This window comes from Amblyomma mixtum, chromosome 10 (assembly GCF_055824585.1).
Source record: "Amblyomma mixtum isolate Tamu chromosome 10, ASM5582458v1, whole genome shotgun sequence".
Classification (NCBI taxonomy): domain Eukaryota; kingdom Metazoa; phylum Arthropoda; class Arachnida; order Ixodida; family Ixodidae; genus Amblyomma; species Amblyomma mixtum.
The window spans coordinates 642,346-659,635 of NC_143021.1; the positions used below are offsets into that span (position 1 = coordinate 642,346).

The 17,290-nt window shown below is 50.5% G+C and overlaps 1 protein-coding gene across 2 annotated transcripts in view; it reads left to right on the plus strand.

Annotated features, from left to right (window-relative positions):
* The first annotated feature begins 578 nt into the window (after positions 1 to 578).
* SMC1 (structural maintenance of chromosomes 1) overlaps positions 579 to 17,290 on the plus strand; it is a 59,687-nt gene continuing 42,975 nt past the window's right edge. The window contains exons 1-2 of one of the 2 annotated variants that reach the window (XM_089563591.1): positions 579 to 904; positions 7,484 to 7,560. In XM_089563591.1, the coding sequence (XP_089419717.1) occupies positions 796 to 904; positions 7,484 to 7,560 (186 nt within the window). In that variant the 5' untranslated portion in view covers positions 579 to 795. The remainder of the gene's footprint in view (positions 905 to 7,483; positions 7,561 to 17,290) is intronic. The other variant, XM_089563592.1, reaches the window with a different exon arrangement.

Below are 17,290 nucleotides of genomic sequence, written 5' to 3' on the forward strand. Positions count from 1 at the left end.
CATACCGGAATCGAAACATAAAGGACCGGCTCGGAGAGCGAAAAACTGAGGGAGAAAACGACTTCAAAACACTCGGCTTGCGAACGCTGGCCGCGTGACGTCATGCTCCCTCCTTAGTTTTTTTTCCTCCATGGCGCAGACCATAGAGTTTCTTACTATGGCGCAGACGACTTTCGCGCGAGCGCAGTGTGCAAAAACCATAGTAGTGAAAACTCGACGACACACGACGCCAAAAAAAGGTGTTACTCTTCCGAAATGCCATTAAAAAACCTCTTAAAGTATCTAAACAACAACATTTTTTTTAAAACATATTTGCTTTTAAATGTGCGCCTGTTAACTACGAAATATTAGTTTTTTTAGTGTTCATCACTTGGCCAATAGGAAAGCTAGCCATCTCTTATTTTAGGCAAACTTTGCACTTAAATACTTTTCTGCTCATTTGTTGCAATCATTAGACAAGATATTGAATGTTAGGACGTTTGCAGTTATCAAACAGCTTAATTTTTCTATTATTTTTTGGCCAAAAGTTGCAGTTCCGCAACAAGTAGCTCACCGCCCCATGATGCTTTGAGCGCCCATGGTGGCTGAGGTGGTCACGTGGGGTCTCCATGCAAACTCCCATAGACGGCTTGCCAGCTTTCCCTGTGCTTGGCTTCGCTACAGTGTACTAGAAAGCCTTTAGTATTCTAGTACACTGTAGCTTCGCTGCGTTGCCCTGGAGATGCGCGGTGGTGTTTAGTGCTCGTCAACCCATGAGTTGAGCCGGTAGCTGGCTGCGGCGAACTGCGAGCAGTGATGGGGTACCTCAAATTCATCGAGGTAGAGAACTTCAAGTCCTACCGGGGACGGCAGCTCATCGGTCCCCTGAAACCGTTCACAGCCGTCATCGGCCCCAACGGATCCGGTGAGCGAGGCTTAGCAGTTTGCGCGCCGCCGCCAAAAGTGCACGTAGCTCGGCGCTCGGTGCGAGTTGTTTCGCATGGGAGGCAGGACGGGGACAGTGCAGCATGTAGCAACGCACGAAACGGTTCACGCAGTCTGCTTCTATTCCCTACCGCGTCGTGAGGTCTCGGCGCTAGCTGTTTCTCTTCCCAAAACACGGCTGGAAACGTTTTAAGAGGAGAACAACAATCGAAATGAATTGCACCATTCGAGACGTTCTGAAGGAAGCGATGAGCAGGCATCCATTTGTTTGCTACTTTGCAAGTACTTCGACGGCGTATTCAGATGTTGGCAATTTCCTCACTGGCGTCCCAGAACCCTCCTCGCAGCGCCGCTGTGAGGAAATTGCCAAGATCTTTGGGTGCAGAAACTGTGGATTGGCAAGCCAGTCGATGGTCGTTTGGTTTGGTTAACGTCCCAAAGCGACTCAGGCTTTGATGGACGCCATAGTGGAGGGTTCCGGAAAATTTCGACCACCTGGTTGTAACGAGTTGGTGGACCGAGCAATGCCGAGAGGCGGACCGGCTCGGCGGTCGCCGTCAACGGCTAGGCTCGAAGAAACGGACGATGATGCACGCGCTCCACTGCGCAACGAACAACTGCTCCTAGAGCTGTGTCCTTTTTATTGCCTTGCTGCCTCGCAAGTTCTAAACCGTCGGCACCGGGTGGCGCCACAACACAAACATGAAAACGAAACTGTAACAGTCCTCCCCCATTAGTTTGTTCAAGAAGAGAAGAACATTATGGAGAGTAGCGCTGAACTGTCTTGCGGCTTCTCGTGCTTCTTCGCAACTGAGGCGTGCTGCACGCTGACTTGGGAGAGTTCATAGCAGTCTCTTCTGTACCACCAGCCACGTTCACAGTTGTCTCTTCTGTGCCACTAGTAGCACTCACGGTGAGGTCAGAGTCCACAGAAACAGCCAAGCTGGTGTCACACTCAGTTGATGGGTGGCTGGAAACACCCTGTGTTCCAGTAGGTTCAGGCCTCCATAGTTCAGTGGTAGGCTCAACGATTTCTTCGACTTGAGGACGTAGGTGGTCGCCGTGCCTATGCCAGAGAGTACCGTCACTGAGACAGACTGTAGCTGCTGACTGACCTGTAGTGCTCGTGACACGTGCGGGTACCCACGGTGGTCCTCGACGAAAGTTCTTTGCGAGTACGTGCATCATCGTCCGTTTCTTCGAGCCTAGCCGTTGACGGCGACCGCCGAGCCGGTCCGCCTCTCGGCATTGCTCGGTCCACCAACTCGTTACAAGTGGCGACGAGGATGGGATAACAACTCGGGAACCCCACAGCAAGCAACCTTCGTGGAGGCTGAGTTCGCTGCTCCTTGCTGTGAATGGATTTCCTTCTGGTCCTGCTGGAAGTTTTTCCCCTCGCAGGACAGCAAGAGCTACATGGCTCAGGAATGGATCCTTTTTTGTAGCTTGTGCCACAATGGCAGGTGACAACAGTCCTGGGTATGCTTGTTCAAGCATGAACATTTCAGCAGGTGCAGGTAGATCCACGTTGTTTGCCGGCAACGGCAACCTACTGAGAGCATCCGCATGACCTAAGTCCAGACCAGGCTTGTACACAAGCTTGTACTTGTATGCAGAAAGTTTCAATGCCCATCTGACTAGTCGTGGTGATGCTTGCACTGGAATGGGTTTGTCATCATTCAGTAATCCTAGTAGAGGCTTGTGATCCGTATAAGCAGTGAAAGGATTTCCCCACAAGTACTGGTGGAACTTTTCCACACCAAATACAAAGGCTAATGCCTCTTTGTCGAGTTGGCTGTAGTTTTGCTCTGCACGAGACAAACATCTGGAGGCAAAAGCAATGGGCAGTTCTCGACCATCAGATTCTCTGTGTGCCAAAACTGCGCCGATCCCATACGGTGAGGCATCGCAGCTGAGACACAGTGGCTTCCCTGGGTCGAAATGTACTAGGACTGGGGCGGATGTTATTAACTGCTTCACTACATTGAATGCATTTTCTTGCTCTTTTCCCCACACCCATTTCTTCTCGTTCATGAGAAGTAAATGCAAAGGGCGGAGGCGTCCGGAAAGGTTTGGTAGAAAACGCCTGTAGAAGTTCACAAGTCCCAAAAAACTTTGAAGCTCCTTGACGCCCCGGGGTGCAGGTGCATGAAGGATGGCAGATACCTTGCTCAAACTTGGAGACAGGCCTTGTTTGCTTATGATGTGTCCGAGGTATTCAACTTGTCGGACGAAAAAATGACACTTGTCGAACTTCAACTTAAGTCCAACATCACGAAGTCTAGATAGGACAGCACTGAGGTTGCGAAGATGCTCCGAGTCATTCGAGCCAGTGTCAAGGATGTCATCGAAATATACTGCAACATGTGGCAGCCCTCGGAAAAGGTTCTCCATCTCCCTTTGGAACAAGGCTGGTGCTGATGACACGCCAAAAGGAAGACGTGTATACTGGAATAATCCCATGTGTGTGGAGATTGTGACATACTTTCTAGATTCTTTGTCAAGAACTATTTGCTGGTAGGCGTCCCTCAAATCCAGCTTCGTGAACTTCTCACCTCCTGACAGCATGGCCCACAGGTCCTCAATTCTTGGAATTGGATACTTTTCCATCACAGCTACTGGATTAATGGTAATCTTGAAATCTCCGCAAATCCTGACACGTCCATCCTTCTTGGCCACTGGAACAATTGGTGCAGCCCAAGCTGAAGAAGTGACTGGCTCCAGGATGCCTTCCCTCTGTAGGCGCTGAAGCTCTTGTGACACCCCATCCTTCAGGGCAAAGGGCAGTGGCCGTGGCTTGAAAAATTTTGGTACAGCATCTTGTGGAACATGGATTGTGGCTTCTGGACCCTTGAAAGTTCCCAGGCTCTGTTCAAACACCTCAGGAAACACTTGAAGAAGGTCCTCAACATCAGAAACAGCATGAACGTCTGCTTCCACGCGAGCAATCTCAATGCCCAGTGCTCGAATCCAGTTCCGGCCCAGAAGTGTAGGTGAACGTTCCCCAGTCAGGAATAAAGGTAGCACTGCTTTTCTGTCACGAAACTGCACTGTGACATCCGCTCTACCTTGAACTTGTGTGAGCTCACCCGAGTAGCTTCGCAGGAGTACATCAGACGGCATGACAGGTACTGACGGTAGCAGCTCCTGAAGACGATTTTTTTCCATGACAGAAACGCTCGCACCGGTGTCCAGCTCCATACAGAGCAGTTTACCGCAAACGCTGACTGTTACGGTGAAGGGTGGTGACGGCGCGACGGTGTCGACTGGCCACATGTCAAACACGTCGGCAGAAACGTCGTTGTCAACAGTGTTGACTGGATGAGTTCCACACTAAGTTTTGCGAGCCGGAGGCGCGGACGCATTTGGCTTTGTGAATTTTCCCTTCCGTGACGAAGCGTGCTTTTTCTTCGAGTTGCACACTCGAGCAATGTGTCCCTGCTTCCTGCAGTAATTGCACGAACTACTGATGTGCTTGCACACGGACGCGAGGTGTTCATCCCCACAGCGGTAGCATGTGACACGCCCCTTTGATGCCGCGACTTGATAAGTGGAAAGCGCGCTTCGGCTTGAGCTCGCTATCTCGCCGGCATCTTTCTTCGCAGCTTCCATGGCAAGTGCAGTTTGTACAGCGTCTTCATACGTAAGGTCTGCTTTCTCGAGCAGCCTCGTCTGCACGGCTGTGTCGTTGATGCCGCACACGATGCGGTCCCTCAACATGTTGCTAAGCTCAGTTCCGAAGTTGCAATATTCAGAGAGGCTTTTGAGCGACGCCACAAAGTTACTGACTGACTCGCCCTCCGCGCGAACACGCGTGTTGAACCTGAAACGCTGCGCGACAGCAGATGGCTTGGGGCAGTAATGGTCACCAAGAACAGAAAGAATTTCTTGCAAGGTTTTGTCTTGCGGTTGGGCGGGCTTCACGAGATCCCGCAAGAGAGCATACGTTTTCTGTCCACAACAACTAAAGAAGACTGACGTCTGTTTTGCTTCTGCGATGTCATTCGCGATGAAAAAAGCTTTAAGGCGATCAACGTAGCAAGGCCACGCATCTCCTCCTCCTCCGTCGAACGCTTCGAGGTTGCCGAACATTGGCATGACGGAATTCTTGCGCGTTGAACTCGTCAGAACAACGAAGAACTCACGTGCGCAGAAGGGGCATAGGAAAGACGAACTTGAACTTGAATTTTTCTCCTCGTCGCCACTTGTAACGAGTTGGTGGACCGAGCAATGCCGAGAGGCGGACCGGCTCGGCGGTCGCCGTCAACGGCTAGGCTCGAAGAAACGGACGATGATGCACGCGCTCCACTGCGCAACGAACAACTGCTCCTAGAGCTGTGTCCTTTTTATTGCCTTGCTGCCTCGCAAGTTCTAAACCGTCGGCACCGGGTGGCGCCACAACACAAACATGAAAACGAAACTGTAACACTGGTGTGTTTATCGTGCACTCGCACCGCATAGTACGTGGGCCTTTAGCCTTTTGCCTCCATCGAACCTGCGTCTGTCGGGTCAGCAGCCGGGCACATAACCATTGAGCCACCGCGTCGATGATCGTGTGTTGAACGCATCTTCAGGTAGAAGACCTTTATTCCAGATTCTATGTTGGGTGGTAATCATGGCTGGCCGTTGTAACTGCTGCCACATTGGAACTGTAATGCATGCAAAATTGCATGTCTTGGTTAAACCAAGCTGCAAATAAAGTGCCAGCGTTGTATTTTTTGTTTTTTACATTTTCGCATTGTGCCTGTGTAAGCACTCGTGTTTCACGGTCCACATAATAAAACCTCAAAGGGAAGAGCCTGAAGCGACAGGGAGACAAGGGCATTTAAGAAAGTATCAACTGGTGAGCAAGAAAAAAAAATTGAAGGTTGATGTGCGTAGTCAGGACAGTTGCGTGTGCTAGCACTTTGGTTTTCACTTCGGTTCTGGTGTTCGGATATATTGTTCACTGATGAAAGTTGTTCGAATAGCGATAATGTGAGAATGCACGTATATGCAGAATTAGTAATTTGCTACTTTACATTCGTAGATCCCTGAGAGTCCTCGTACGACTCCTGGCACAGTGGTACAGTACACTGCAATTGGAGGTTTATTTATTTATTTGTTTAATCGGGGACCATAGCAGGTGGGAGAACAAAAATGACAAACATGATAAAAATTTGAGGAGTGCTCTCTGGAATTCATCAAAAAAAGTGAATACAAATCAAACACAGGTGAACAGAAAGGAACAAGCAAAATAAAAGAAAAGGTAAACATTAGCAAGGAAAAAGAAAAATACATGTCTAGGAGTCAGGTGGAACATTTCCGTATGGAATACAATTAGAGCACATGGAAACACAGGAGTGGAAAAAAAAAACTTTCTTCACAATTAATTAACAATCTAAGGAAGTGTTGAGAGGCGGTTTGAGTATGTCAGTGAAACTGCATTATTGATAAGGGTTCTATCCGTGACGTGAACTGAGATAATGTGGGTGCAGTTATGCTTGAGGGATCAAGGCGATTCCATTCTCTGATCACGAGGGGTAAGTAGGAGTACATGTGCTGCCATCTGTGGAGTTTGTAAGAAGAGAGGAAGGAGGAGGAATGTGCAATGGAGCAAATGATGAATAGACATGCACGCCAATCTGAACAGCAACGCAAAAGAACAGCTGATCGAGTGGATATAGCGAGGAAGCAGATGGGCAAAGACCTTGCTAAATGCGATGGGGAAACAGAAGAGCGAGAAATGTGAGCGAAAAAGAGGAAGCGAATGATGGAGCTGCCGTGCAGTACAGAGGCGTGTACAAATCTGGTTTATTGGTTTATTGGGGTGTAATGTCCCAAAGCAACTCAGGCTATGAGGGACGCCGTAGTGAAGGGCTCCGGAAATTTTGACCAGCTGGGGTTCTTTAACATGCACTAACATGGCACAGTACATGGGCCTCTAGAATTTCGCCTCCATTGAAATTCGGCCGCCAAAGAGGGAACGGCGACTCGAATCTCAGCAAGCAGCTTGAATGACTATGAGGACATTTGGTTGCAGTTTCAATTTTCAAGAAAAAAGCTAAAAGAGGGTAAACTAGCTAGCACACCAAAGTCCCATTTGTCTTCACTGGGTTAATGAAGGTGGGGGGGGGGGGGGGGGGGGGGCAGAGCAGTTTTACCGCTATGATTGTAAGAGCTGGCCCAGTGATAGCTTCGCTTGTGACTCTTCATGTTTTAATGTTCTTCTCGAAAATCTCAAAAATGTAGAGATTACCATGTTTATAACATTTTTAGCAAATTATCAGCTCACCACAGAGAGCACTTAAATACGCCTTGCGTTTCCTTGGAAAATGAAGTTGAAGTCGGTGCTTCAAAGTGCCGTATGGGTTTATTTGTGTTGTTTTGGCCTTTCATGCTCTTGACCCCTTAGTTCCGAATGCCTGGCAAATCTTGACACGTCATTCGGGGGAGGCCAGTGCAGCTTGTCATGGTTGGTGGAAAACGAATGGAATTGAAATCTCTGCACAGTCTGATCTTTTTACTCTCTTTGTCCAGAGTGTCTCCGGTGGTGAACATGAGGATGTCTCTCTCGCAGGGAAGTCCAACTTCATGGATGCCATCAGTTTTGTACTGGGAGAGAAGAAGAACTGTCTTCGTGTCAAGAAGCTGAGTGTGAGTGGGAACTGCTTCGCATTTTGTGCTCACTGACACCTGGATTTTGAAGACCCAAATTTTTTGGTGCCCAGCTAGTTTTAATTACAAACGCCATAGAAGGTTTTTGCAGAGAATGTTTTGATCGGCTGATATGCTCGGTTTTTGTGCATACTGATACTGAACAAGTGTTTCAACAAGGGGAGTTGTCTTCCTCTGGGGCAAAGCATTCATCATGGGCGGGGCCTTCGCTCCATGGAGGGACCACAGCCAAGAGTTCCTGATAGCAGAAGGTGGAGGGCAAAAAGGCAGAAGTAGACTGATAAATTAAACTGAAAAAAAAAGGGATAGGAGGAAAAAAATGGCCTGGCTTAGCTTATGGTTAAGCCTAGGATGCGAAGCATAGTCGGCATCGGTGAGACATTCTTGAGTCTGCAGTAAAACCATTTCTTCTGCGCGCTGCTCCTTTCGTTTCTCACGTTGCTTCTTCCGGTAAGCACGCTCCTTTACAAGGCGCTGTTCCCGCTGTTCAGGAGTTTCTTCAGCACGCATTTTCCGTTTGGTAGCATTTCGCCGCTCGAGCCGAGTAGAAGTACTCGAAGCTTCATCCTTCACCTCGGCATCGGTTGTCGAACGCTGCCGTCTAGCTGCATACTGTGCACGTGGCTTGGCGAGCCGTACTTCTCGTTCTTCTCCCGTTCCCGTGACTCTTTGTCACTTGCGCTTTGCGGTCTGGCGAGCCGCCCTCTGCCTGGCCGACATCTCGCTGCTCAACTGACTCTACGAGTGCGTCGCCTTTTGCGTGACGTCAGTATCTCCTAGCGGTAGGAGCGGGAGTTAGGCCGCCGGCGGAGGCTGCGCGTCCGCAAGCGAGCGCACGAGGCCCCAGCTTTCACAGCTGTTGTGACGTCATATCACGTGGGTGCGCCGATGAAGGTCAAGTGGTAGCTACGCGGCCGTGCGCGGTGCAGCAAGGAAGAGCTCGGTTGTGCGAGTAATATACTTCGCATAAAAAGGCTGTTGAGCAGGGAACATACGGGGCAGAGGGTAGAGTAAAAGAAACGCCAAAGTGGCGATATCATCATCATCATCAACCTGACTGCGCCCACTGCAGGGGGGCAAAGTCCTCTCCCATGTCTCTCCCATTAACCCTGTCTCTTGCCAGTTGCAGCCACTGTATCCCCGCAAACTTCTTAATCTCATCCGCCCACCTAAATTTCTGCCATCCCCTGCTGCGCTTGCCTTCTCTTGGTGTGCACTCCGTTACCCTTAAGGACCATTGGTTATCTTTCCTTTGCATTACGTGCCCTGCCCAAGCCCATTTCTTCCTCTTGATTTTGACTAGGATTTCATTAACCTGTGTTTGATCCCTCACCCACTCTGTCCTCTTCCGGTCTCTACACCTATAACTTTCCTTTCCATAGCTCGCTGCGCTGTCCTTAATTTAAATCGAACCCTTTTTGTAAGCCTCCACGTTTCTGCCCCATAGGCGAGTACCAGTAAGATACGTCTGTTATATACTTTTCTGTCGAACCCTTTTTGTAAGCCTCCACATTTCTGCCCCATAGGCGAGTACCAGTAAGATACGTCTGTTATATACTTTTCTGTCGAGAGATATTGTTGCAGTGCATAGTTGCTAGGCGAAGACGACGTTGTTTTGGACGTTCGGCAGTGGACGACGACGAGGACGTGGCAGTTTGTGCTGGAGTGATTTAGCTCGGTGTGCCTTCTGACTGTGGCCTGTCCAGTCTGCTGCTGGGCTAACCCCCCATAACATTTGGTGGAGGTCATGCTGGGTATCCCACCGGGACCCTGCCCTGCACCTCCGCAGCGGTCGTCAGCTTCGAGCCATCACTGTGCCGTCCAACCCACCTCCGGCCGCAGCATCACCACCAGCGGCCACATTTCCCGTCACTGCCGCAGCCGTTGGTTTTCACCACCTCACCTCCGTTCCACTTACGATCATCGTGCAGACTACGGACCTAGTTCCAATTATGATCGCCTTGCCGGCTTCAAACCACGCCAGACTACGCCGTGGTGAGTCTCCACACGCTTTCGACACTTCGACCCCGCTCAGGTCCAGCCGCTCGCCTTCCCCTCAGATCCGCCGCTCTCGTTCTCCGCAATTTCGACGCCCGTCCACTCCACCCTTACCTGGCTCTCACTTGGAAAACTAACCAATGCAGCTCCCGGAGGTGATGCTGCATTGATGACCCGGCCCGAAAATCCTCTCCTGACCCTCGCTCCTCGCCGCAACCTTCTCGATATCTGCGTGGATGGTGCACCAGTTACCGCTCTTATTGACACTGGCACCCAAATTTCTGTCCTGAGCTCCTCGTTTCGCTGTCTTTTGAAGAAGGTTGTGACTCCTGCCGTTTCCTCAGCCGTTCGCGTCGCCGACGGAAGTGCTGCTGCCGTTGTTGGACTATGCACTGCGCTTGTTTGCATTGCCGGTCGTACAACACCTGTCGCGTTCACTGTCCTCGACCATTGCCCCCACGATGTGATCCTCAGCATCGACTTTTTAACGACGCAAGCGGCTCTAATTGATTGCGCCACTGGCCTTCTTCGTTTGGACTTGCCGCTCTGCTCTGAAAACGCCGATACCAAGCCACCTCGTTTACGTGCCGCTGAATTTACTCGTTTGCCGCATGACGCTGCAGTCTATGTCCCTATGTCGCCGTTTCCCACCGTTCCTGATGGTGTCTACGTCACGTACCCAATCAAGGACGACGTCCTCCAGCGTAACGTCATCCTTCCACACACAGTCCTGACCGTCACCGGCAACCGCACCTACCTTCTGATTCTGAACTTCCGTCTCTCTCCCCACATTTTACCCTGTGGCGCTGAACTGGTTCCATTGGCCGAATGTACAGTTTCTGCTCTAACAGCTGAGCCTAACGCTGGTCTCCATGCTCTTCCCCGCTCGGCCGCTTCACGCCCGTACCCTACTTTTGCAATGATCGCGGTGGATTTGCCACCTGACCACGCCAACACCCTCTGCGCCCTTTTAGCTTCCTACAGTGATGTCTTCGATTTCGGGAATCGTCCTCTTGGCCAAACTTCTGTCGTGACCCATCGCATCAATACGGGCGATGCCGGCCCTATACACAGAAGGCCCTATTGTGTCTCTCTTCCTGAGCGCCATGTCATCCAAACAGAGGTGGACAAGATGCTGGCAAACAACATTATCGAGCCTTCTAGCAGCCCTTGGGCATCCCCTGTGGTGTTGGTCAAAAAGAAAGATGGCAGCTGGCGCTTCTGTGTCGACTATCGTCATCTTAATCAAGTAACGAAGAAAGACGTCTATCCTCTTCCGAGAATTGATGACGCCCTCGACTGTCTACATGGTGCCAGCTACTTTTCTTCTATTGATCTCCGTTCAGGCTACTGGCAAATCGATGTTGACGTACGGGAGCGTGAGAAGACTGCCTTTATCACCCCCGATGGCCTGTACCAATTCAAAGTTATGCCTTTCGGCCTCTGCAACGCTCCTGCCACCTTCGAGCGCATGATGGACTCGCTTCTGCGTGGCTTCAAATGGACAACGTGCTTGTGCTACCTAGATGACGTTGTCGTTTTCTCCTCCACGTTCGAAAGCCACATACGCCGTCTTGCTACTATCCTTGCGGTCTTCCGTCGCGCTGGTCTCCAACTGAACTCCAAGAAGTGCACCTTTGGCCAGCGCCAAATTAAGGTCCTCGGCCACTTGGTTGATGCGTCTGGTGTGATACCCCTGTCGCACGGGCATTTCGAAGGCCCTCGAACCGATAGTCTATCGACTCAAAGGCGATCGAGTGCTGCTACACGGCCAGTCTGAATGGCCATCGACTCAATAGTCTGTCAAGTCAACGGAGCAGCCCGGAACTCTATCGAGATTTCGAGGGCCTTCGAGCGTTGCCCAGTGTTGCTAGCATTGCTTCGAACAGCACCAACGCGCACTTTCGTGCATGATACACAAGCATCAGCGAACATTATTCTCTCAAACTATAATACAAGCAGTAAGCTATTAGTGTACACAATAATTTAAAAAATGTATCGGTCTGGTTTAAAGCGCATTATTTTTATGCTCTTCATAAAATTGCCGATCGGTCCAGACCGATTTCCGCCGCGCGGCGACACAAACATGGCAGCGCCCTTCAAAGCCGGACCTCTCGCTTCGGACTGAATTCTCGTCGTTGCTGCGTTTTTCAGTCCATTCACTGGTCATAAATGGGGCACCGGTCTTTCGCTTCATCTCACCTTGCCTATAAGAAAACGTACAAGTGATAAATTTGCTTTATTTTTTATTTAGAGTGACAATTCTGCCGTTGTTAGGCTTAAGAGGACAGTCGGTTTGTTGACAGCAATACTTCCCGTCCTGACAACCAGATGGCGCCACTATACGCTGAGTTTATTTTTGCGTCTGTGCTAGCATACGCTGTACTAAAAGTGAGAATGCATTTGTGTTTACCGTACGTAAGCATGCATACACTTGTGGTACGTAGACAGCGTAAATTTAAGCTCTTTTTTTTCACTGTATCTGTGTACGCCGCGAGCGGCGACGTGGTGTGCAAAAGCGAGAAACAGCAGCGGCGCGCCAGTTCCACCTCGCCCCGGCGTCAACAGATGAGGAAAGGTCCTAGTTTTTGCGGCAAGCAAATCCGCTTCGCGCGCCGGATTTTTGTGACAAGTATGAACGCGCCTTATGACTGAAAAAAAAAAAGTGTATTTCAACATTTAGTTAGGTTTCATAAAAATATATTTGTTATTTGCGCGAAACCGAACGTAGCAATTGTGGCGCCACACGAGCTTGGCGTAAGACGCGAGAACCATTTCAATGGCCATTGAGATTTGCCGTGTAGCAGCACCACAACTCCCTCGAGTTCGATGGCGATCGAAAATCTCGAAGGCCCTCGACTCGATGGCCATTGAAACTGGCCATGTGACAGGGGTATTAAGCCCGACCCTGACACAGTTCGTGCTGTTCGTGAGTTCCCCACTCCCCGTTCCTCGAGCGATGTGCGCAGTTTCCTCGGGCTCTGCTCGTATTTTCGCCAGTTTATCCCGAACTTCGCCGACACGGCCCGTCCCCTTACCACCCTCCTGCAGAAGGATGTCCCTTTCTCCTGGGGCCTTGACCAAGCTCGCTCCTTGACGGCACTTGTTGCGGCCCTCACGGCTCCACCTGTGCTGGCCCATTTCGACCCATCTGCGCCTACGGAACTTCGAGCAGACGCCAGTGGTCAGGGCATTGGCACCATTCTTGCGCAGCGCCAACACGAGCACTTTTGTGTGATTGCTTACGCCAGCCGCCTGCTCTCTCCTTCCGAACGTAACTACTCCATTACGGAGCGGGAGTGCCTTGCTCTTGTTTGGGCGTTAACAAAATTCCGCCCTTATTTGTTTGGAAGGCCCTTCTGCGTAGTTACGGACCACCATGCTTTGTGTTGGCTGTCCTCTCTTAAAGACCCTACAGGCCGTCTGGCTTGCTGGGCCTTGCGTTTGCAAGAATACACATTGAATGTTGTCTACAAGTCCGGCCAGCTGCACCAAGACGCTGACTGTCTGTCCCGCCATCCTGTCGATCCTCCCCATTCCCACACCCGTGATACCGACGACTGTGTACTGTCCGTATCAGACTTTCTAAACATTGGTGACGAGCAGCGCCATGATCCATCTCTGCGCCTCATAGTCGACCGCCTCCGCAGCGACCCTTCCGATCCTACTCTGCGCCTGTTCGTGCTGCATCACGATACTCTGTACCGACGCAATATGCACCCAGATGACGCCGACCTCTTGCTCGTTGTCCCGACCCATCTCCGCTCCACAATACTTGCCCAACTTCATGACGCTCCTACTGCAGGGCACCTCGTCGTGTCACGCACGTACGACAGCGTGCGCAGGCGGTTCTTCTGGCCTGGCCTTTACCGCTCTGTCCGCGGTTATGTTGCTGCTTGCAATCAATGCCAGCGCCGGAAAACGCCCCCACTTCCACCCAGTGGCCAGCTTCAGCCCATCGACATCCCTACTGACCCATTTTTCCATGTTGGTCTCGTGCTGCTTGGTCCTTTTCCCCCATCAACTTTCGGGAACAAGTGGATTGCCGTTGCGACCAATCACACTACCCGGTACGCTATCACGCGCGCTATCCCTACCAGCTGTGCCTCCGATGTCGCCGACTTTCTTCTCCATGACGTCGTCCTACTTCATGGCGCTCCTCGTCAACTGCTTGCGGATCGCGGCCCCTGCTTTCTTTCTAAAGTGGTCCACGACCTTCTGCGCTCATGCTCCACCCGCCACAGGTTCACGATGGCCTACCATCCTCAGACCAACGGCCTTACTGAGCGTCTTAATCGCACCCTGACGGACATGCTGTCTATGTATGTCTCAGACCACCATCATGACTGGGATGTCAGTTTACCTTTCGTGACGTTCGCCTACAATTCGAGACACCACGATACCACCGGCTACTCCCCCTTCTACCTGCTCTTTGGCCGCGACCCGCTGCTACCCTTCGACAGCCTCCTGCCTCACGACCCTTGTACCAGCAGTTACGCTTGTGACGCCATTGCCCGAGCTGATGCCGCCCACCAAATCGCTCGAATCACCTCGACGCTTCATAACTCGCTCAAAAACAACGGTACGACCTTCGTCACCATGACGGCCATTACCCTCCCGACTCCCGTGTACTCCTCTGGCTCCCTGTGTGTCGTGTGGGTCCTGTGTGAGAATTTGCTGCCTCATTACGTGGGTCCTTATTGCGTCTTGCGGCAACTGAGCAATGTTACCTACGAGATCGCGCCCCTGCAACCCCACACTCCTCGTGTGGCCCCCTCCACACAGCTCGTACACGTCGCCCGTCTTAAGCCCTACCATTCAAACCCACCACCTTAGAACGCCCAGGGACTGTGCTTCCTTCCGCCTGGTGAAGGAGGGGGGGGGGGGGGGGGGGGGGGTAGTGCTACGGTGCATAGTTGCTAGGCGAAGGCTACATTGTTTTGGACGTTCGACGAGGATGTGGAAGTTTGTGCTGGAGTGATTTAGCTCGGTGTGCCTTCTGACTGTGGCCTGTCCCATCTGCTGCTGGGCTAAAAAACCCCCTAAATATTTTGAAGTACTGGGAAAACCTCAGGCCATGTGCAAGACCTTTTTGGCGAATTATGCGAGTGCCGGAATGCACCTGAAAGATTATAAGTTTCCTCTGAGTATGTTAATCTCTGCTGGTTGTAAGGTCTTAAATTTGTGGATTAGAAAGGCCTCTCTGCATTTTCTATTCTTTGCAGGTTTTAAGCCTGATTGAAAAAATGAATAGCTGATCGAAGTTGTGGCTCCGTGGATGAAAACATTCTGTACGTTCTTTGGTGTGTTAGCTAGATGGCCATGTACACGGTGTGGCAGGAATTTGAGAACAAAGTTGTGTCCATATGCAAACATACATACAGACTGGAGACAGATCATTTATGATGATCATCATCATCATTTATTGTCCCTTAAAGGCCCCTGTCGGGGTATTACATAAGGGGGGAGCGTGTACAAGGTTGATGTGGAAAAACAAAGGTCACAAAAATATAACAATGCAATATAGGAACATAAAGAGAAGCAAGGAACGCGCATGCATGCATGTACAAGTGTCCATGCATGCAGTGAATGTCATTATTCAATGAAACTGCCGTCAGCAGCAATGACAGACTACAAACGATGTCGAAGCAGACTGCAGGCAGTAGTGGGATGTGTCTTCAGGGCATTAGCCATTGTTACGCCATTGTATCAACAACAGCTCCTCGGAGAGCCACAGTGGTGTTGTGTGGGTGCCTATTGTACTCCCTCTCAATCACATCCCGTGCATATTAGTCCATTGGGTTGAAATGTGGGGAGCCACATGTTCGGAGCAAAATAGTCATGGAGATTTTCGACCATCCATTCTTGAGTTGTATGGGCTGTGTGGGAAGGTGTGGAGTCTTGCAAGAAACACACGGCCTCCCACGTGCCACAGCAGTAATGCAGGGCTTCACAGCCGTGGTCAATACCTCTGGCACCTTCTAGGAGAAAAAAAAATGTGGAGGCATCACGTCTCCTTCACTACGAATGATGCTCAGCACCATCACTGATGCTTTTGTGCGCATGACAGTCGGAGCGTCCTCGGGGCTTTTATGCAGCCTCCAGTCATTTTTGCGGTTCACCTTCAGACGAAGTTTTTTTCATCGGAGAAAAACCACCGCTTCCTCTGGGTGCTTGAGTTTGTTCAAAAGGCTCTGTTCAGGCACAGTTCTCCTTGGTTTTCTCAGGCAGGAACTGCCCTCTGCGCATAACATATGACTTGTAGCGAAGGTCCTTATGAACTACACCACGTCTGGCCTCGTCAACCTCCACCTCGATGGCCCTTATTGACTTGCCAGGGGCTCCATCAATGATATCTTCCGGAGAGCAAGCTGCCGGGCTAGTTGGGATGCATATTCTGAAACAAGTTAGTGCAAAAAACGGACAAGGGACAGAAATTCTTCGTACAAAAGTTAGCGCAAAGCACAAGACACTCACAAGAAAGACGGACAGGACAGCGCGTTGTCCTGTCCGCCTTTCTTGTGAGTGTCTTGTGTTTTGTGCTAACTTTTGTACGAAGAATAATGCACCGGCTAGCCCAGCAACAAGTGTTACTTAAGGGACAGAAAGAAAGGACACATAAGACATTGCTGTGAATGTCTTATGAATGTCTGTGAATGAAAGTCCTGTGAATGTCTTGTGTGTCCTTTCTTTCTGTCCCTTGTCCGTTTCTTTGCGCTAACTTCTTTCGGACAATGATACCTTGGACGCGATTCCAGCTTTGTAGGAGTGTCAGACTGTTGTTTCCTTTGCGTCCGTCTTTTCGAACTTTGGTCGGGTAAGCGTTCTCTGAATGTCCTGCAGCCATGGACACTGCATGCCTTTTCATTTCCTGAAGTCCTGCAAAAAAGGAACTGGGATGTAGAGGATGGATATGTGCTCTGAAATACCTGCCACTCATTGATTGCCCAGTATCTCTGATATGTATTGTTTCTGTCAAGAGAAGCTCACCTGTGGGGCAGAGACGTGGAGACTAACAAAGAAGGTCCAGCTTAGGTTAAGGACAACGCAGCGAGTTATGGAAAAGAAAAATGATAGGCGTAACGTTGAGAGATCGGAAGCGGGCGGAGTGGCTGAGAGAACAAACGCGTGATAATGACATCCTAGTTGAGATCAAGAGGAAGAAGTGGGCTTGGGCAGGGCATGTAATGCGAAGGCAGGATAACCGGTGGTCCTTAAAGGTAACAGAGTGGATTCCAAGAGAAGGCAAGCGCAGCAGGGGGCGGCAGAAAGTTAGATGGGCGGATGATATTAAGAAGTTTGCGGGGATACAAGGGCGGCAACTGACAAAGGACAGGGTTAATTGGAGAGAAATGAGAGAGGCATTTGCCCCCCTGCAGTGGGCGTAGTCAGGTTGATGATGATGATGATGATGCATGTCTTCATCTAAGTGTCGGCGGGGATTTCTTATCGAGCCTAGGAACAAGAAACTGTAATGCTGCACCCTAGTCGTGTGAGAGAGCATACCGTAAGATCCACTTTTGTTTACTGGGAAATGGCGCAGTGTAACCTCTCGGTGGACACCTCAGCCGGGCCATGAGAGAAGGGAAGAAGATAACAGGTCCAATAATGGAAAGATCTTTGACATGCACTGAGAGAGAGAGAGATACAGAGAGGGGGAAAGGCAGGGATGTTAACCAGAAAGGATTCCTGTTGGCTACCCTGCACTGGG